This window comes from Penicillium daleae (genome assembly GCF_028827525.1).
Source record: "Penicillium daleae strain IBT 16125 chromosome Unknown utg000002l_segment0_segment0, whole genome shotgun sequence".
NCBI classification, from domain to species: domain Eukaryota; kingdom Fungi; phylum Ascomycota; class Eurotiomycetes; order Eurotiales; family Aspergillaceae; genus Penicillium; species Penicillium daleae.
This window is the reverse complement of record NW_026623150.1, coordinates 4332741-4352016: the sequence shown is the minus strand read 5'-3', so window position 1 is coordinate 4352016 and position 19276 is coordinate 4332741. Positions and strand designations below refer to the sequence as shown.

The 19276-nt window shown below is 47.4% G+C and overlaps 7 protein-coding genes across 7 annotated transcripts; 3 read left to right on the top strand and 4 right to left on the bottom strand.

The window, feature by feature from the left end:
- Positions 1 to 139: 139 nt before the first annotated feature.
- On the top strand, positions 140 to 635 carry N7458_002516 (uncharacterized protein; the record flags this gene model as incomplete). The annotated part of the gene is made up of 2 exons (XM_056905899.1): positions 140 to 289; positions 378 to 635. 2 exons carry the CDS (start codon positions 140 to 142, stop codon positions 633 to 635), a joined length of 408 nt encoding a protein of 135 aa, XP_056770006.1.
- A 208-nt stretch (positions 636 to 843) lies between these two features.
- On the bottom strand, positions 844 to 1141 carry N7458_002515 (uncharacterized protein; the record flags this gene model as incomplete). The annotated part of the gene is made up of 2 exons (XM_056905898.1): positions 844 to 905; positions 964 to 1141. The coding sequence occupies 2 exons, from the start codon at positions 1139 to 1141 to the stop codon at positions 844 to 846; spliced, it is 240 nt and encodes a 79-aa protein (XP_056770005.1).
- Positions 1142 to 1452: 311 nt separating this feature from the next.
- N7458_002514 (uncharacterized protein) lies at positions 1453 to 1864 on the bottom strand (the record flags this gene model as incomplete). Its single annotated transcript, XM_056905897.1, has 2 exons — positions 1453 to 1806; positions 1853 to 1864. 2 exons carry the CDS (start codon positions 1862 to 1864, stop codon positions 1453 to 1455), a joined length of 366 nt encoding a protein of 121 aa, XP_056770004.1.
- A 2358-nt stretch (positions 1865 to 4222) lies between these two features.
- N7458_002513 (uncharacterized protein) lies at positions 4223 to 4807 on the top strand (the record flags this gene model as incomplete). Its single annotated transcript, XM_056905896.1, has 1 exon — positions 4223 to 4807. One exon carries the CDS (start codon positions 4223 to 4225, stop codon positions 4805 to 4807), a length of 585 nt encoding a protein of 194 aa, XP_056770003.1.
- A 2347-nt stretch (positions 4808 to 7154) lies between these two features.
- N7458_002512 (uncharacterized protein) lies at positions 7155 to 7514 on the bottom strand (the record flags this gene model as incomplete). The annotated part of the gene is made up of 1 exon (XM_056905895.1): positions 7155 to 7514. One exon carries the CDS (start codon positions 7512 to 7514, stop codon positions 7155 to 7157), a length of 360 nt encoding a protein of 119 aa, XP_056770002.1.
- An 882-nt stretch (positions 7515 to 8396) lies between these two features.
- N7458_002511 (uncharacterized protein) lies at positions 8397 to 8960 on the top strand (the record flags this gene model as incomplete). The annotated part of the gene is made up of 2 exons (XM_056905894.1): positions 8397 to 8793; positions 8941 to 8960. The coding sequence occupies 2 exons, from the start codon at positions 8397 to 8399 to the stop codon at positions 8958 to 8960; spliced, it is 417 nt and encodes a 138-aa protein (XP_056770001.1).
- Positions 8961 to 14957: 5997 nt separating this feature from the next.
- On the bottom strand, positions 14958 to 15710 carry N7458_002510 (Allergen; the record flags this gene model as incomplete). Its single annotated transcript, XM_056905893.1, has 2 exons — positions 14958 to 15583; positions 15635 to 15710. The coding sequence occupies 2 exons, from the start codon at positions 15708 to 15710 to the stop codon at positions 14958 to 14960; spliced, it is 702 nt and encodes a 233-aa protein (XP_056770000.1).
- Positions 15711 to 19276: the final 3566 nt, after the last annotated feature.

Genomic DNA, 19276 nt, shown 5'->3' with positions numbered 1-19276 from the left:
TCACTGCAGTTCATGAAGTCGTGAATGCCCTCTTTATAAATTGGGATGGTTATCCTTTCGGATACTCTTTACCACTATCAAAATACCTACCGCACAATTGCTTCAACGCCTCCCCTTCATAGCCTTTGTACCCGCTGTCATGAACACAAACGGCAAATTTGACTGTGCCCTCCGGTCCCTGGACCAAGTGATTGGCGACGTTTTACACCGTGAAGCGTGTATGTGGATGGACGAAGACGGAAAGCGATGCCAGAACATTGTATCAAAATCATCCCGAGTGGACGGTGCAGTATGTCTCCAGGCAATGCAGGATCTTTCGTTGAGCTATTCGACGGCGCAGAGGCTAGCAGTTGTGAGAAAGTTCTTTCTGTGCTCAGAATGCAGACGCCATCGTTTCCGACCTGGAAAATGCGACCAACATTCGATATGTCAATCGAATAGACGCGGAGGCCAGACAGAAAGTCTTGCTACGCCTACTTTATCGAGCCACACAGAAGCCTTGCAGCAACGACAAGGGCATATCAGCCAACCGTTTCGGATCGACACGAGCGCCTGGCTGCGATTTACGTCACCTACGCGGTGACTGCGCCTCACGAGAGAAGCAGACTCTTCTCTCCAACGTCGCGCAGCGATAGGCTGGCCCAATCGCAAATGCGTCAAGACCAGGTTTTAAATTGTTACAGACTCTCTCGTTTTTTATTTTACGGCAGGGAGTCTTGAATTTAACTATCGAGTAGCCTCAGACAGCTCCTATATTGCAAAACACTCATGTAATAACACTGCTTCTCTTCACCTGACTGCCTTTATTCTGAAAACTAGTATATAAGCTAAAACCAAGACACTTCAAGCCGTGAGGCAATTATGAGGAGCCTTCTTCTGTTCGTTTTGACCTTTGTACCGCGCTTCTGTGTTGAGGTTAGCATACAAGAGTCCCACAAAAGCCTAATGTAGGACCATGCGGACCGTTTCCGAGCAGCTTTTCCTGAATCTCCCCTCGATCATCGCCCAGAAATGCTTCTGGCGATGGGGCAGCAGATCGCCGAGTGCGTTCCAACTCGAAAGGATCTCCAAGGGCACCTGGGTCGGACCGGACCCGGTCGAGGCGTGTGCGATCTTCCTCTAGAGCACGTTGAAGCTTCATTGTAAGCTTTTGAATATGATGAAGGTGCTGGTTACTCATACTGTACGCCGCAGAAGTAGAACTAAGCGGGATGTATTAGGAATAGGTCTTGCTAGAACAAGCCATAAGTGATCATTTATATCTCGTGAGGGAAGGAGAGGGTGAGGGGTTCCTTATGCTACAAGATACTTCCACGGCAGGTAATCCATTTGTTTAAAGAAGATAGTTACTAACTGACAGAAAGCGCCCAAAATACACGATCTGGCTGTCTGCCATGCCCGTTGAACCACGGAAGACAAACGTGGACCTGTAAACGAGTTGCCTAGCAGGCTTCAACTGTTCGTTTCAGCAGCACGCGCATCAGTAGTGACTGAGCTCTCACGGGTCGTGCCAACTTCGGTCTCCGATTCTTGCTGTTCGACTTGTTTCAACACCATATCAAGTATCGTGCTAGCAGACTTTTGGTCTTGGCCATCCTCCTTGGATCCGCGTTCCCCCAGCATATGGTCCACCAATCTGAGACTGAGATCGTAAAAGATCTCCGCCAGCCGAGAAACTTGATCTAGCTCCTCATGCACTTGTTTCAGAGCTGCTTGAGTAGATCTATGATCTTGCTCGGTTTTCGCATGCGCTCGTTCGGCCCGCAGCGCGCGAGCATCAAGCCTCGTAAAAGTACGGAGTATTTCCTGAAGCCTTGTTAGAGACCATGCTTCTGAGCTGAAAGATACTTACCGAAGTGTCCATCCCGAAACATGAAACATCAGGCCTAATCTGGCGCTGTTCGGCAAATGCAGATTCCATCTCTTGTCGTGTTAAACTAGTCCCAGCAGCTTGATTTGCTGAAAAGGGTTTCGTTTCTCTGCAACGTATTTCAGAGCCGTGAAGCTTACATCGGAAGGGGCTCTAAAACCATTCTTATATCGCCTATTTGCGGATACGACTATAGCACAGCCTAGAAAAACCGTAGAACCCTAGAGTAAGAACAAGGATAACCCCCAACACTGAATATCAACGTTGGCAAGTTTAGCAGTCTTCAGACGACCTAGCCGAAATGAAACCCTCATATCGCTCTGAATTTATAAGCTAAACGGCTTCTTTTGAGTACACTCTCGTGAGCAAGACTCAGAAATGAATTCGTCTTGAGGGGCCATTGGGCGCTTGGAAGCACCAATGAAAGATATCTGGAGTTTACGTGTGGTACTGATTTACTGTACGTGGCTTATACTATAAACATATTGTTGGCGTTGTTGTTTTGTCCTCGCTTTCTATCCTGGAGTCACATGTAAATCTAAACATTAACACTCCCAACGTACACGACACGCAGCCCTGATTAAGTGGTAATGTCCTTTCCGTTTGACCTTCAGGAGGATCAGCGCACATCCTTCTGGACTTCTCCCAAAATAGTTTGTGATCTACCTCGGATGCACTTAACCTCGTAGACTGTGGTCCGGTGGTGTCGCTGTCACGGGTTCGTGGGCCATCAGACAGTCATGAGATATGTCCATGTCGCGGTGCGGCGCTCTGTCGTCCAGCCGTGCCCCTTACCAAAAAGCTTTTCACTGTAGCTAGCTGTACATATCCTTGTAAAGAATTAGCATCAAACTAATAGCCCCCATCGACAATTAAGCGTCGTGGTAGTTCTGTATTTTTCCAGCTACTGGCATTTCAGCTTCAAGGAACCAAGAGTCTCATGGCCCCAAGCCAGATAATGCAGCCACTGGGAGAAGAAAAAGGGGGTGGCGGGTATCCTCCCTCCGAGAAGCTGAGATGATCTCGTCAAGCCTGCGGAGCCAGGTTGTACGATCCCCGATGGGCCTCATCCAGAGGTGGCAGGAAATGGGTATAGGGGCCTTAGCCGTCCGCTTCCGCGAGGATTTTAGTGTTTTCTACGATTTAGGAAGGAGGTCCAATTGAGAGACCGTCAGCAAAATGATTTTCCAATTACGGAGCTCACGCCAATCAATCGGCCGAGGAAAAAGAAATTGAAAATTTGAACCACCCATCAAAATTAACGCTAGTGGTTCATTCTCCCCTGGTTTCGATCGGGCCTAGCCTTCGCTAAGAAATCCCACGTCGCAACATAACGTGACTCAGTATTCGCTGGGCTGTAGACTTGGTAACATGCCGTCCCCCACTGGGCTCTGATAGAACCGAGATTGAATCATCACGACCTCCAAAGACGGTGGGAGTATCTCGTCACCATGATTCGGGTATATCTTTGCTTGAATGGCAATACAATAAATTCATACGCGGGCTTTGTCATGACAGTTACATCACGTGGGCACGTACCCACGCTGAGACCACTACCTTACTAAATGTTCGTCCTGAATCTCAATGCTAGATAAATTGAAGTCAGAAAAGAAACTGCTCGCAGCACGCTAAGAGTATAGACAGGCTTGCGCTGCCAGAACGGTGGAATCTTCCCATCCGTTGAAAGAATGGTGAATGACCACAGGAGATAAACGCTGAGATGCCCTGTTTAAATGCCAGGTGCTGTGTAACCGACCACTTTCACCCCCTCACCAGGCCACCGGATGAGGGAAGCTCAAACTGACTTTCTTTACAGCTATGGTGGAAACCGTTGGCCCCGCCAGTCCCATCGCGGGTCGGTGCGTCGGGGCTGCTCGATCCGCGGAAGTCAAAGTCAGGCGTTGACACAAAACGTGATGGGCGATGGGATCGACTTCTGGTGAATTCAGACAAAATATACTGTTTTTCGTCCACCCCTGGCCACTTAAAGACCCAGGTTGGTCACCAAGTCTCGTTCTTTGACTTGGTCTTCTCAAGCCTCCTGGATTACTCCGTTTAAGCTGCTACCAGCAAAAGGCAAATTCCAACATGGCAAAAGCTCCACCGTCCTCCCGCAATCAGATGACCAAAGGATCTTCCAAGTCTTTCTCAAAGTCTGATGGATCGGGCATCGCTTCTCGTCGCTCCAAGGACCCTGTCACACCTGGACCTAGAAACGGATCCGAGCCACCTAACCGCGTCGTGAAATCACGTTCAACCCAGGTATGTGATGATTGTTCCGCTTCCATTAAGTTGGGAGCAGAGAAGCATCAGTCTGACAAGGTCTAGACGTCGTCACCACCTGCTGGGACAATGTCACCCAAAGCCCAAGTCAAGATCGATATCCGTCAAGCATGCGACAAGCTCCTGGACAGAGCGGAAAACGAGATCCATCTACTAAAACAAGAGGTCGAACGGCTCAGCACGGAGAAGGATCAACAGGCACACGATTCTTCTCAGTTGATTCATCAACTTAGAGTGGAAAAAGCCCAAGTGGCTGACCAGCTCCGCCAATCTGTCACAAATACGGAGTCTGCCATCACCACATGCCAGAAACTTGAAAGCGAAGCGTCTCAGCTCAAACAGCAACTTCACGATGCCCAGCATAACCAGCGAGACTATGTTGCTTGGAGTGAAATCCAGCCGATTTTCAGTCGGATACGCGGCTTGTTCTTAACTGGGAATACTTTGCGGGAAGAACTACAGGCTTTTGAGAACCGATATATGGGGAAACAACTACCGGGAGATGGAGTGATCCAGGACTCATGGTCGAATCCTAATGTATCATTCGGAATGCTGGATCCGAGCGTTCTGTCGGGCTTCGCAGTCACAAATAATTTCGCATTGAACACGCCGCAAGTACCACCGCTGCCGGGTCAGTATCCAGCTTTGTCTTGACTTGGAAGTCGGGTGATTATGTCAAAAGCGCTGCGCTGGAAGCGCCTGCTGTACTATGTCGGGAACTTCTGTCTAATAGTAATCAAAATAATTGAACTATTGGTGATATTAGACCGAGATTTCCTCAGATCCCCGATTTAGTAGCATACGAGCACATATACAAGAAGGCAAGATTGTTGTCGGGCTTTCGAATTCAAGGTGGACCCCGGCCCAGGCAGATCCACCAGTAAAAACGACTGTGTGAGGAGCACGGCCCCAGGGGCACGTTCGTGATCGCTCTGGATCTACGCGGGCCCCGTAGCCAATGAGCCATTGGATCGTGTAACGGGATCCACGGCTCGCGGTTCGTCCCCACGCCTCTCCCTTTTTCCTCCCCGGCTTGGCTCTGACACCGACTGGATGCAAACCATTCTAGAGAAGGAGATATGTTGCAGCCGTTATCTTTATTTCATTTTCTAACGTGTGTCAGCCACGGTTGCAACCGTATTGCAACCTGTTGTTGTCGATTGGACACCAGAGAACCAGTTGACAGGCAGGCAGCCGCGGGACAAAGGCCCGTTAGACGCGGTGGCCTGCCGGGGCGTAGGTACCGGAATACCGCTTGTATGCAAGGAGGATCTCTGTTTATCGGACATGGTCCCCAATGTGGCCCCAGCCACGCAGATCCCCCGGGACAGCACAATCGTGTACTTCAACTCTAGACTTCGACCGGCTAGCCCTCTGTGGCCGTTGCCGCAGGCTCTTCTGGTTTTTTACACAGTATCAGTGAATCACTTGCCCAACCCAACGGTGAAGGATCACTCAGGCGAGAGAACTGCTGCAGTGGAAATCCAGCTCCCTTGCTCTGATGGGAGACATAGTTGCGAGGAGAGACTCTTGAGAAGGTGGACACGAATCGGCCACGCATCGGCCAACGAGCAGCCCTCGCGGCTAGTCTGGGCCTCCGTACTTTGTGCATCAGCCCCCGAAACCAATCGCCCCACATAATAGGGACTCACGGAGTTGAGCAAACGAGATTTTCCGATTTTTGGTCATAGCAAAATGTCGCGTTTCGCAATGTTACTCCAGGTCTTACTTCGGGGAGCCACACCGGGACCCTGCTGCCGCTTCCCCGTTTCCAAAAAAATTGTTACAGCTCTGGCGACGGCACGGGGAAATGATGTTTGATCACCTTGGACTCCCTTGCTCGGTTAGGCCAGTGTAGCTGACCCATCTTGTACCGAGTTTGCTATTCACACTAACTGGCATCGTTTCTGGTGATCAGCAGCGTTTGACCAAAACAGGTAGGAGCTCTTCACAGCCACGAGAACACTGGAGAGGACCAGAAAGCTCGACAACGACTCCTGTTGGCATACGATCTCATACCTCTTGTGCCCAAAGGACACTTATGACTTGCTATTATGCAATTCTCTGGTACGACACCAAGGGTTGATTCTTACCTGGTAATTGTTGTGATTAGTGGTTCACTAAGGCCTGCCGTCACCGTAATAAATAATCGACTAGTAAATTCATTCTCTGCAAAAGCAAAGTTCGTTTTTGAAGTCATGATGAGGATCTGCTTGATGGGCGTTCTGGACTTTGGGTGGAGACACGGGGCACGGAAATTTACATCGGTCTATTATTTATCGATCCTTGGTTGAGTTCCTGGTGGAGTCAGGCGAACTAGCGGGAAAGAAGGCGCTCCAAGCGAATTTGATCTTCCGGGATACGGCAGCGTCCGACAAATGACCCACTCTTCGGAAAGGAGAAAGTGTCTTAAAAAACTGTATAAAATCATCTTTGACTATCGGCCCCATACGGCAGGTAATGGGCATTGAACAGTCCGATCTAGCTTTGAAGGGAAGTACGACCACGAGTATTCCGTGCGTGTTTCGGATGGCTCTTCTTGAATTTTGCTCAGCGAACGTAGTGTAACAATTCGGCTCTGAAGCGGTAGTTTTTGCAGTTGTCAATTGTTCAGGACTAGTCTATACATTAGGCCGTCCGGCGCTTTACAGTAGCTTGTTTTCCGACCCTCTTCGGAGCAAGTTTTCCCGTGCTCTCCCCGCAATCGTCTCTCGTTCTCTCCATAATCGTCACTCTGCTCATCAGCTCTTTCAAAATAGTCTCAATCTCCGTAAGCTTTTTCTCAACATCAGCCAGTCGAGATCGATGACTTTCCGCGTTGGTTTGCATCTCGGCGTTCCAGCTACTCTGACTTTTGCAGCATTCTTCGGTAAATCTGCTTCGAGGGTGATTGTTAGAGGCGCTCGTTATACAGGCTAATTTAGACAGAGCAGCATGTCATACTCAACTCGGACATTCAGGCTGGATGTACGTTAGCCGACCGAACAAACAATTTTCATGATCAATTAACCCACTTGGCACAGGCACGAAGAACCAGTGCACGTGGATCTTCCGCAACGTCCGAGCTTGATTGCGCTTGGGACCGCTGATCCTCTTGGGCATCGTTTTCTATGCCTGTCATCTGCACGGACCAGTTCGGATCCGCTTCTCCAACGCTCCCATCGTTCTCCTCGCCCAGTAGCTCGCTTTCGCCCTGATCACCCTCGAACTGAATCAACCCGTCGCCTTCGGTGGAGTCTACAACCGACTCAGGTGGGCTTGATGCGTACTCAGACTCAGAGGCATATGGGTTCAACATTTGTTCTAGCTGAAGCCTGAGATTTGGCCTCGTGTTGACCGCAAGCGCCCAATTCTCTGACATGTCGACTTTTGGTATCAAAGGATATATTTGCGATTTCAGGGCGCCAGCGGTGATAGCAACAGGAAATTTGATGAAGGGCAGAACCTGGATGCTTTTCTTTGGGTAAAGAGGAGGATATATGTGAAATTGCGGAAATTGGCCGGGATTAGTTTCCCTACTACCTTTCTTTTCTGGCTGGTCACCCCAGCAATGTTACAATTAAAAGGGCCCGGAATATGAAAATCATGAAAAAACGGCTGTACTCAAAAGGGACTGGTGACTACTAGACCGTCGACAGGCCTTTGTCTCTACCGCCCCGGCCCGTGTGTGATAAAATGGAATCTAGACGCAAGAATTCGTAGTAGAGCGGTTGGAGAACGCAACGCGATGTTGTATTATTGATTTGTGAAGAGATCAACCTAAATGTAGAGGAAAACGTCCGATCACAACCGGTTTTTCCTATTATTGCTTTGCTGGTGGATTATGAATGATCCTTACTGTACCACTAGGTGTATGGCAGAGGAGGGGGTTTCAGAAAGGTCGTGAGGCCTGGTGCATTCCACATACTAGCAAATGATGGGTGGGTCCGAGAATAATGAGGCAGGACCCGTGTCGAGCTTCACTTCCGGAATACCAAACGTTTAAACGTTTGAGATTGGAATGCCTTTCGCTCTTGACTGAACAGAGCATGAATTTTGGTACTGTACCCAGGTGTACCTGTTCGGGGAAAAATAAAAAATAGCGAATTCATGTTGCGTCTCATTACGGCATTGCCTGAATATCTCACCGTTGCACCACGTACATAAACTACTTTTACTTCCCTTACTACGTCTCTCTTCTGTTTACTCCCCTTGCTATTTTTCTCAATATTTCTTCTGTGGTACACCGACCCTCTCTGGTATGATGGCTCGCGGTCATGCAATCAGCTGGTCTCAGTCTGAAACGGATAATCTCTTGCCGTGGTTATACCGAAATCGGCATCTGTCATGGGAGGGTAAATCGAGAGCATACTTCCTACAACATCGTGTGGTCCGGTCTGTCGAGTCTCTCCGGGGTAAAAAGTACCAGCTTTTGCGTAAGGGGCGCAAGCAACAAAGACCGTTGGTGCCCGGTGGCACCAAGAAGCGTCGGAGACAGTATTTGCTACGACGAAAACCTCGTGATCTACCTGAATCTCCTCCTATTCTCAGGGTGGGATCGCCTGACCCAGAGCTGTGGCAGATGGTTCAAAATTTGCAGGTCTCCCTGGAAACCTCTTCTTTGCACTCGTCACAGTCTATGGAAATGGACTCCGATGATGGTAAGTCGCTACTTTTTCCCTCGAGACACAAATCCAAGACGACGTATCTTATACCTGCAGGGTCAGCTATGCCGGTAACGGTTCTTTCAGATCTAGAACCCCTGTCCTCATCAGTCTGGGAGGATATAGATTGCTATCTTTCGGCAGCGAGCGATGAGTCGTTCTAGATTTAGTGGGTTGGACTGTGGAAATCTGTTCGCAGTATAGTTTCATGTTCAGAGTCGATGTACAGTAGCAGCTCCATTTAAGGGTTCAGCCAAGCCAAGTTGAATCCGAGACCACCCGTATTTTTTGTAACCGTAACCTCCCTCGATTTACGGCATGCTTCGTCCTGTCGACTCGGAGTTGGAAAACCCGTAGTTTGCTATTGCCATCTCCGCTGGCATCGGGGTTGGCATAAGAGCTTTCAATCGTGCTAAAATGCCGAGTTAACAGGCGGAGACGCTAGCCAACTGGGATGATCTGAACTACTAGACCCTACATGAAACCTGCACCGATGATCTACATCCGTTCGATTATGTGTGGTCCGCGGCCTGTTCGGGGGGAACGCCCCCTCCGATATATTACGGTACACTCCGAATGAGTAACACGCTCTGCCGAGCCTAAACTAAGAACAAGCTTTAACGTTTTCGGTATGCTGACCCACCATGACCCGGAGCACACGCAAGCACGCGTCCCCTCAGCTAATGTCTAGCATGTACGCTAGCTACAAACTAGTCGATGAGTTTCCACCAGAGACCCACAAATGGGGATCCGTTATGGCCCGCAGCAAGGGAGGACGCATATGTCCGAAGCCCGTTTCCCTATCGTTCAGTGTTACTGTACATGTATTTACCGTACCAGATTCCTCCAAGCCGCGGCCCTTTGGAACCGTAACAAAAAACTGCACGAATTTGCCGCCCGCGAGAACGGGGTCTGACGTGAGAACCTAAATGAGTAAGGAGCCAGCATGTTACTTGATTGGTGGGGAGGGGCTTAATGCCACTCAGTCGGACAGGTTCATTTCTTGATCACGAAAACGAATACTACTTTTATCCGGCATGGGTGCTCTCCTTCTTTTGCGCGATGGATTACGCTGCGTAGTTGACTCCCCCTTTTCCTTGCACACTTGGTCTAAGCGAGTGTTTATTGCCGCTAGCATCTCTTTCATCTCACTGACCGCTTCTTTGAGCTCCGTGACAATAGACTTGTCGTCTCTGCGTTCTTGTGCGATAGTGATCACACTGTTTTCGATCAATCTGAAATTCTGTCAACATTATATGTTGCACTAAGGCTTCACCGCTTCGGAGGAGGTGCCAGAGAATCTCACTTTACTTGCGTGCCAAGCCTAACTCGTGGCCATTGATTAGTATGTACTGTCATACATTTAGCTGGAGCTATATCTTACTGTTCCCATGACTCGGGTGTCAAGGATTGATTGTTTGCGGAATGAACGTCCGATCCTATTTCACATTTCAGGTTAGCTGGCTTCATTTTGGCGGCGGGCCCGACTTACCTCGTCCCCCAGATGGTCGATTGGCTGGCCCCGAGGAACAGGAATCGTTTGGCAGCAACGACATGGGATCATTGTGTTGTTGGGATGAAACATTGCTGTTCTGCTCTTCGCTCTCCCCGAATAGCCTCGACAGCTCGGCTCTGTACATTCCCGGCTGGTGTGAGAGAACTGCTATCATAAGTTGGACGCTGGAAATAGAGATTAAGAGAAACTTTGCGGTCTATCTCGAAGAAATTCTCTTTTATAATGTAGTGGGGCATATGGTTATGATTACGTTACAACGGAAACCGTAGGGGTTGGCCAACGTTGACCACATGTTGCGTGGATCCGGCCTGGACCAAGACCAGCTCAACGCCAGAGCTAATATTCTGTGCGATTCTTTTGTGTTGCATTGAAAGCTGGACTTTTCCAACTTGACAAGATGATTGCGTCCATTTAGTTAAGGGGTTGTTTAGAACGAACAGACCCTTTGGCAGGGATCAAGGAGCTTGACGAGCTTATTGGACAGTCGGCACTGATATGACGCTTGCCATTGAAAAGGGAGGCTGGTATTGCGTCTATGGCTTTTGCAAGGCACCGTAGTCGTGGGAGATAAAATTGGACAGATGTACCCATTATCTTCCGGAGTCTTCATGCGCTCAGATTCTGTCATCTTAGTGCATCCTCGCTGCCCTGAGCCCCGCGAGGTGTATTCGGTGCTCATTCCCTCGCTGCCCTGAGCCCCGCGAGGTGTATTCGGTGCTCATTCCCTCGCTGCCCTGAGCCCCGCGAGGTGTATCCGGTGCTCATTCCCTCGCTGCCCTGAGCCCCGCGAGGTGTATCCGGTGCTCATTCCCTCGCTGCCCTGAGCCCCGCGAGGCGTATTCGGTGCTCATTCCCTCGCTGCCATCAGCCCCGCGAGGTGTATCCGGTGCTCCCTCTAGCAATAAGCAGATACCTCTCCGCGGTGCTAGGGACTAGTACTCAATCCTTGAATGTGGATACTTGAGGAAGCTAAATTCTGCAAAAATACTAGATACTTCGTCCAAAGTAAACAGTTAAGACCTCTATTCAAAATGTCTACACTTCTCAGACGGCTAGGCAGCTTGAAGATTTAAATATTCAATGCCCCAAATGAAGCACAATCCTATTGTGCTTTCGAAATCAATTTTACTTCGGGCAACCATTTATTTTTGGTTTGATTGGTTCTTAGAACTAAATAAAACCTGTGTAGCTAGTGCGTCTACATGATCACCTCTGCGTAAATGGACAATGGTTTAACTTCTCACTGAACCGAGCTTACAGTAAGCTGTTGTCGAAATTAGCCGTACTCCTGGACTATCGACGTACAACAGCGGGAGCAAGGCCAGCCACAACATTCTACTGATAGATGTGGAAGATACCTTCCAGCTGTTGCAATTGAGGGAGTAATGGTTGAATATAATAGAATGGATGTTTAAGAAGAGTGGATGTTTAAGAAGAGTGGATGTTTAAGAAGAGTGGATGTTTAAGAAGAGTGGATGTTTAAGAAGAGTGGATGTTTAAGAAGAGTGGATGTTTAAGAAGAGTGGATGTTTAAGAAGAGTGGATGTTTAAGAAGAGTGGATGTTTAAGAAGAGTGGATGTTTAAGAAGAGTGGATGTTTAAGAAGAGTGGATGTTTAAGAAGAGTGTTTAAAAGCGGAAAGAGAATTCACATCCAAGAGTTCTCTATTATCACCGTTTGCCCTCCCTTTATAACGAACCATTTGTTCAGCATAAACGGCTGAGCTATTTCCATTGTACATAGAATTCAAAGATAGGCTGAACTGAGCAGGTAGAGGGCCTAGAAAAAACTCTCCAAGAAAGTCAATGACACTCTAAAGAGAATCTAGAACCACCTATGATTGAGGCCAAAAAAACTCGGTTTACTGGTCCGGTTATGATTTTTCCTTAAACCTTTGGTGAGCCGAGCACAATCCTGGCCAATTCCCAACGGTTACAGGTAATATGATATGCAATACTGAGATTGCTGTCAGGTGAAAAATTAAGATTATTGGTCTTGTTTATTTCTTGCCTGTAGCTTACGGCACGGCGCGATCAAAGGCCCCAGCCCTAGTAAGTCGCAGGCGCTAGCTGGTTACTTCCCGCATATAGTGGACATGTTTCCGCCAGAGTGAAGATATTGAGTGCCGTTTCTAAGACCGGAACTAAAAACTTAATCAGAAAATGAACCGTCACATTCTCGCTCCCCTTTTCCATCGATCCTTCCGAGGGTACCAATGCCTCGTAGAGGGCTATCGACCGTCTCCATCTCGTGATGCGAGCATACCTTTATCCAAACAAGCGACAGTGAGTTGAACCATGAGGCTGTTTGAATCTCATCGTCATTCTAATAGTGGAATGTAGCTTCAGTTGGCTCTCAAGGATCCCTCGACCGAAACGATGCATTTACTGTTCCAAGGCTATCATCCTGTCTTTAAAGCACATCCTCTGGGGCAGAAGGTAGAGTGCTTTATGCGTCTAAGCCCTTCGCAGCAAATGTGTTATTATGATGGCAGGTTATTTGGAGGGTATCTGGCTTGCTTGATGGATCGCATCCTTGCTGATTGCTGTCGGCCGGCGGTCACTGCCTATCTCAATACGACCTTTGTGCGCTCTGTTCCGCCGACGGCGCCGATCCTTCTTCGAGCCTGGCCAGATAAGGTTGAAGGTCGTAAGATCTACTTGAAAGGCTGTGTACAGATTCCAGGTGAAGGTACTAAGCAATGGGTCAATGCTATGGAAGCAGATTCCTTATTTATTCGGCCCAAGGTCTGAGGCAAAGCAAGATATTGTGGCAGCAGGATGACGGATGGATCATCTAAATCAACCCTCATAGCAGACTTAGTGTACTGCCATATTCGAAATCAGATTCCCCTTCGTCCTCTCAGAAAATATTCTGCTACCCCTGTCCTATAATTCACTACCCTTTATTCGGATTAGCTGCAGGTCGTGGCTTGTAAGTAGTATATTTACTATTCAACGGTGTTTACAGTAGCATTGTGTACTTGGTTCACGTTCAATCCTACGTAGTCGAACCTAAGTTCAATTACCATTGCTACGATTTCTATGAGGATACAGATTGGCACGCATTGTTCTCAATTCAAGGCTCTAACAGATCCATCTGGCTTGGAATAATTCCTAGAGGCAGGCTGGCCCATGAAACGAAACCTTTCCCAAAATAATCCCCTGATATATATAATCCACTGGTACTTTGTATGGTCGGAAAATGGCCTGATCTCCCTAAATTTGTATCGTTTGCAGGTTCAATGTTCTACAACCCTCGATTCACAAGGTCCATAAAGAAGCTTTCCAGTGATGGGTTAGCTGTACGATGAGAAAGCCTGTTGAAGCAAAATTGATAGACCCAGAAAACTTCAGATAGCTGCTGAACGTTGTTATCGCGTGGGAGCATTGACGCGGACTGGTGGGTATTATGAATCGATAGCAACAGAGCTACCAGCAGATTGCAGCCGCTGAGGAGATTCCGGGATGGGACGACTCGAAGGTGAACGTCCTCCGTCTCGTATATCGGTGGATGGTGCTTGATAATGTGGACGATGATGGCGTCTTTTTTAGTGGCAACACTTTCAATTAAAAAGGGGCACTAGTAAACATCATGCCGCTGATAACCCATCGGTCAATTCTGATCACTTCGCATAATGGCCTCGCGGCACGAAATCTAGTGAGAAGCGACGGTCATGCGATCAAAGTTCGGCCAATGAGTGAGGAGTCCCTTGCTCTATTACTCTCCGGGTAAGGGTCCCGGCCCAGCAATCTGGAGAGTCTGGAGAGGCCGCGAAGGCACCCGTCCGGACACTGGAATACATTCCACTAGCAATCACGTAGGCTGCAGAATATATTGCGACTTAGGTCACAGTCTTCGGATACCTTCGATTACTCTGTGGGAGCGAATCGAACCAGAATCATCTTCCTCAGCATGGGTACGCCGAGGACCTCCGACGGGACTCCAGTATTCGGCATGCAGTCATTACGAAGTCACATTTATCGTTCGAGCAAATCAGTCAGGACCAGCCGGCGGCAGCGGCTTAACTACCGCTAATAAGCATGGTTGATCGGCAGGGGGTCGCAGAATACCTCGTTCGTGCCGAAGGTGACGGGTTTCAGTTTGGAGATGCACTGGCGCCATTGATCAATTATTCGTTTGTTCTGGTACACAGTCAGAAATAGTTGATCCTGTAGTGGTGAATGTTGTCTTTTAACCCGCCACTCACACTTCCTCATCTTTGTTCATGTTGTAAAATATAATAGGAAACTAGATGAATATGCCGGGAATTAATTCCGATTGTGCGGCTGCGTTCCTGATCCGCGCCAGCCTCATATCAAAGCAATCCGAAAGGAGTTATCAAGTCAGCAACCGAACACTGATTGTTTCCACTACTCTCATGCCATGTGAAAGATGTCGATTGGAAATGAAGGTACTTCAATGTGCAGGTACCTGGTGGGCGATCATCACACAAGGTATTTCACCTCGCCGGGACGGGAGCTACAAGATGGATTTTACAATATTCGAGAGCCGAGTTCTGGTTCTTGCAAAAGTATGATACCAGTCATAACTACTGACCCGAGGATTATTTCACTCAATTTGGTTATTCTAAGAGATGCCGCCCATTCTGCTGGCCAAGCAGGGGCTTGACCAAGATGGCTAGCTAAGAGGATGCATCATAATCAATGGTGACTGCGAGTCTGACTGGCCCAGGCGAAAGGTTGCCCCCAATACCTCCCACTCCGGCAAGGGAACGTATGTAGGCGTTATGAACAACGGCGGCATCTTTCGTGATATAAGAGCAGATGGCTGTGAGGACGTCGCAGATCTTCATCCCTTGCACCGATAGACCCGCATTCTGTGCAGCGATAGCGGACACATCAAACCCTGACCAACCAGAGTTAATGGATGAACCAAAGTCAAATTCGCCCCAAGTTGAAGCATAACCGCCTTGCAAATCGACAGGTATAGAAACTCCTGGAGCAGCAGCCCATCCACCTTGAGAGTCCTCATCAATCGCAATGTACCGGTATTGCCCGGATGCTAGGGTGAACATTTTACAGCCATGCCCATACCAGCCGCTGAGCAAACCATCGGGTCCAATTTTGTTCCAAAGGACCACGGTCCAATTTCCCCCCGTGGCTGGTCCCTCAAATCTCACAACATATTTATATTGATTGGCGACGTCATGAGACACCTCAATGATATTGCTTCCGTATGGAATACCGACGTTGCCTGAGTATTGTACGCCACTGCCGCTGAAGTTTGTTGTACTCCCGAAAGTGGATACTGATAAGAGTCGGCTTATAATTAAAGAGGTTTTCATGGATTTTGTGGTACCAGGGAGTTGCTCATAGGCCTCGCTGTAGACCAAAAATCGGATAAAAATAGTTATCCAAGTGCAGAGGAGGTTCATGTTGAGAATGAGAGTATATCATCTCGATTATTTATATAGACTGGCAGATTGTTGACTGAATTGTCTTTAAACTTTAAGGCTGGGAAGAGAGTTTATCAACGTTGAATATATACTTGTCTTATTTCGCTAACTTTTATCATTGCCGTTTCAATTAGTCGCGATTTGCCTTGATACAGTAATGACCAAAGATAGTCATTCTTGGCCCTAAATTGATGACTCCAGGATGATTCGCGCCCAGTGGAAACCCATACACTAAGTAGTGTTACACAACCCCTAACTTTCCCTTTTTGGGTAAAAATTAGCTTCTGCAAGGCGTAAAAGTCTAAAATCTATCAAGGGTACAGTATGTGTTCTAAATGGCTTCCAAATCTTTGATCCTGCAAACGAAGCGAACAGGAGGGGGCCTACACGTCACTCTGGTGACTTAGTCGCGGCTGCTTTTCAGTCTGTCCATTTTCCAACGCGCTTCAATCTTTAAAAACATGCGCACAGTAAGTTAGGAAAGGTTGTTGTTCTCGGTAGGAATCGCCAGCGCCAACGTTTGCTGGATTGGGACTGGGCAAGATTGTTGACCTTGAATTCGATTGCAAGAATGACCACTGCATTGTGCATTAGTTCTCCTCTTCGACAAATTTACCTTTGAATTCAATGTGGTCCCAACCACAATCTCATTCGCCTACTTGGATTACTAGCCATTGCCTTCTCAGCTTGCTCCGGCAAAAGACGGATCTTTATCCTGTTTATCACAACCGTTTTCCTTGGCAAAATTCGAACAAAAACGTCTCCACCATTGGCCTACTTCGTCACATCAATTGATGTTCGAAATGGTGTCATTCAACGCACATTCGTCACCCCTGACTGTTAACGCTCAACACAAATCTACTATGTAGTATCGCGCTTATTAAAAGATACTGCCTGTGATTTATGGTCCTAAGCATCCTTTCCAAAAAGGAATTAGGACCGTGGATCTCCTTTTCCGTTCTTTGACTTGATTCCATACCTGACGACTTCAGTATCTCAAGTGCACCATTCACTTCAACTTGGAACCAAAACAGATCGGACTTGCACAAATGATCCTCCGCTAAAAGATTGTTTCTCAAAAATCTCTCAGCGAAAGAGCAATGAAAGGCCAGCGAGTGCATAAATGCGAGCACTTCGGCTGCAATAAGGTGAAATTGGGATTATTTTACTATTGAGTAAATGCTTATTTGCAAAAGGTTTTTAGCAGGGCTGAGCATCGTCGGCGACACGAATTAACCCATACCATTGCAACTTCCTACAATTGTGCGTATAAGGGATGTACGAGGAAATACAAGAGGGCCACTTCCCTTATAAGACACCAACAACAGTGGTAAGTCAATAAACTGTTCCGAGGAAATGGACAGTATATTGTATTAATTTGAACTGAAGCAACCATCAATTGCCTGAAAGAAACGATCCGATTTCTACAGGAAGCTCAAAATTAACAAAGCCAGACCAACAACACGAGCTTCTAGGGCAGCACAATCATACGACAGATGTGTTGAACCCGGATATTGAAGATTTCTCTGGGCTATTCCTTGACCTTGAACACAGTTCTGGCGAGTCATTCATGCCGAAATTGCTAGAAAATGGCACTGTTTCGGCGAATTTAGACCCAGAGCCTTCTTTTTATACCATTCCGCTTCAGGAGCCAACATCTTGTCCCCTTTGTTGGCAGCCGTCACCATCTGTATGGTTGGAGACAACAATTAATAGATGCCTGCGGAGATTATTACGACCAGATGCCTTCAAGGCACCTGAGTTCTCGGACGTTAGAAACCCGCAAGAAGAGATGGCTCTCTTTGACTACGATTGAATTCATAATACCGCGATACTGTAATTGCATATTTAGCTATCATCCTCTAATGCCAGAAAGATATTGAGTACAGTAGTATGTTCGGCAATTACGGATCGAAGCTAGCATTGGCTTTAAGTGAATAATAGACTTCATACAGGGCCGCTCGAAAAGGTGAAGCTGATTTCGAGCGGCCCGGTAAAGTAATCTATATTGCAATAGAAGCTCCTGTGTGACTCCTTCCATGATATTCAATAGGGTTGAAAGATTTACTACGTGTACTGTAGAACTCAGGGTGACTTGGGTGAAAGAGAACATAGGTTTTGGTGTAGGGATTCGTTAGTTGAAAAGGCTCGCACGAGGAGGAGGACAAAGATTGCTCACAGATGGTAGCTCTAGAACATAGGCCTTTGTTTTCTAGATTTTCACTGGACAAGAAGGAAGAAGATGGTTCATTCGTCACACATGACTTTTACTAAGACTCTTCAAGGGTGCCGAACAAAAAAGGGATATTAGTAGAGCGAATGCCGATTGGAACTAGCGTGATGGTGGAGGTTGCCTGATGTGTTTCCCATATGGTTTCGGTGACAGCATCTGTGGTCACCATGCAACAGGGGTATGGGGCCGCCAAGCTAAGGCAGAAAAAAGTAAAGCCAAAGCATACAGGGAATCCTAGGCAAGAAGGCATGCTGACCCAGTAAGCCTGCGAAGCGGAATGGAAGGGAAGTCGGGAGATATAGGATTGCCTTTGGGAGTTATATCTGTATTTAGATAGGCTAAGCTCTATACTATCACGGTCAAATGGTAGAATGAACTACTTACACCTAGCCGGCTTTAAAACAACTTATATCTAAATTAAAGCCACATCTATTGAATGGGTAGCCTCCTGAAAAAGATGTTAATGACATCATCGAGATTTATCTGAACATGAAATCCGGAATAAGGACGTGCACTTGGAAGGGGTGATCGCCAAGGTTCAACATACAATGAGTATTATCTCTTCGTATTCACAGTCGCGAAGTAATCTCATCGTTCCTCGCCAAAAACGGTTATGAAGGAACTATAAAACGGTCAACTCCTAGACCCACATTTTTGTCCCCTTAGAGACTTGTTTAACCAACCTCATCTTCAAACGTAGCTCGCTAAGCCAGTCGTCTCAACTCATATTCACCTTTTGAAAGGCCTGGAAATGTGTAATGTGGTCAAAATATCCTGTGGAAGGTTTTAGACGTATGATCATAACTATTATCTGGAAAAGTTCCATTTAGAAGATATTGGGAAGAATAACAGTTTCGAATTATTTCTTCCTCGCTAGAAAAGTTTTATAACGTGCGCTTGGTCCATGTTGAATCATCACGAATACAAACTTTCCTGTTTATTCTAGTGAGCCAATTTCAACAACATACTGGCTCAATCATTGTAAGGAGCTTATGATTATGCAGTATCAAAGTCTGGTAGGGCCTTGTGGGTTAGTAATTTGGTTAGTAGACTAGCTTGAAGGCGCTTCTTCAAGTGTTCAACATCCTATCTTCGGCAGTTGAAGCGCGTCCACCAATTCTGGCACAAGATGGCAGGTGTGGGTTGGTGAGGGGGAGGGTGTAATTGTGTTAGTCGACGTGGTTAGGTGGCGTCAAGTCGGCCCGTGGCGATTGCGAATCGTATTGAGGCTCGCACAGCTTCCAAGTTTGGTGTCCATTGCTGATTATCAGAGGGCGATTTTCCCCCCAGGAAGAAGGAGAGATTGCCTCGG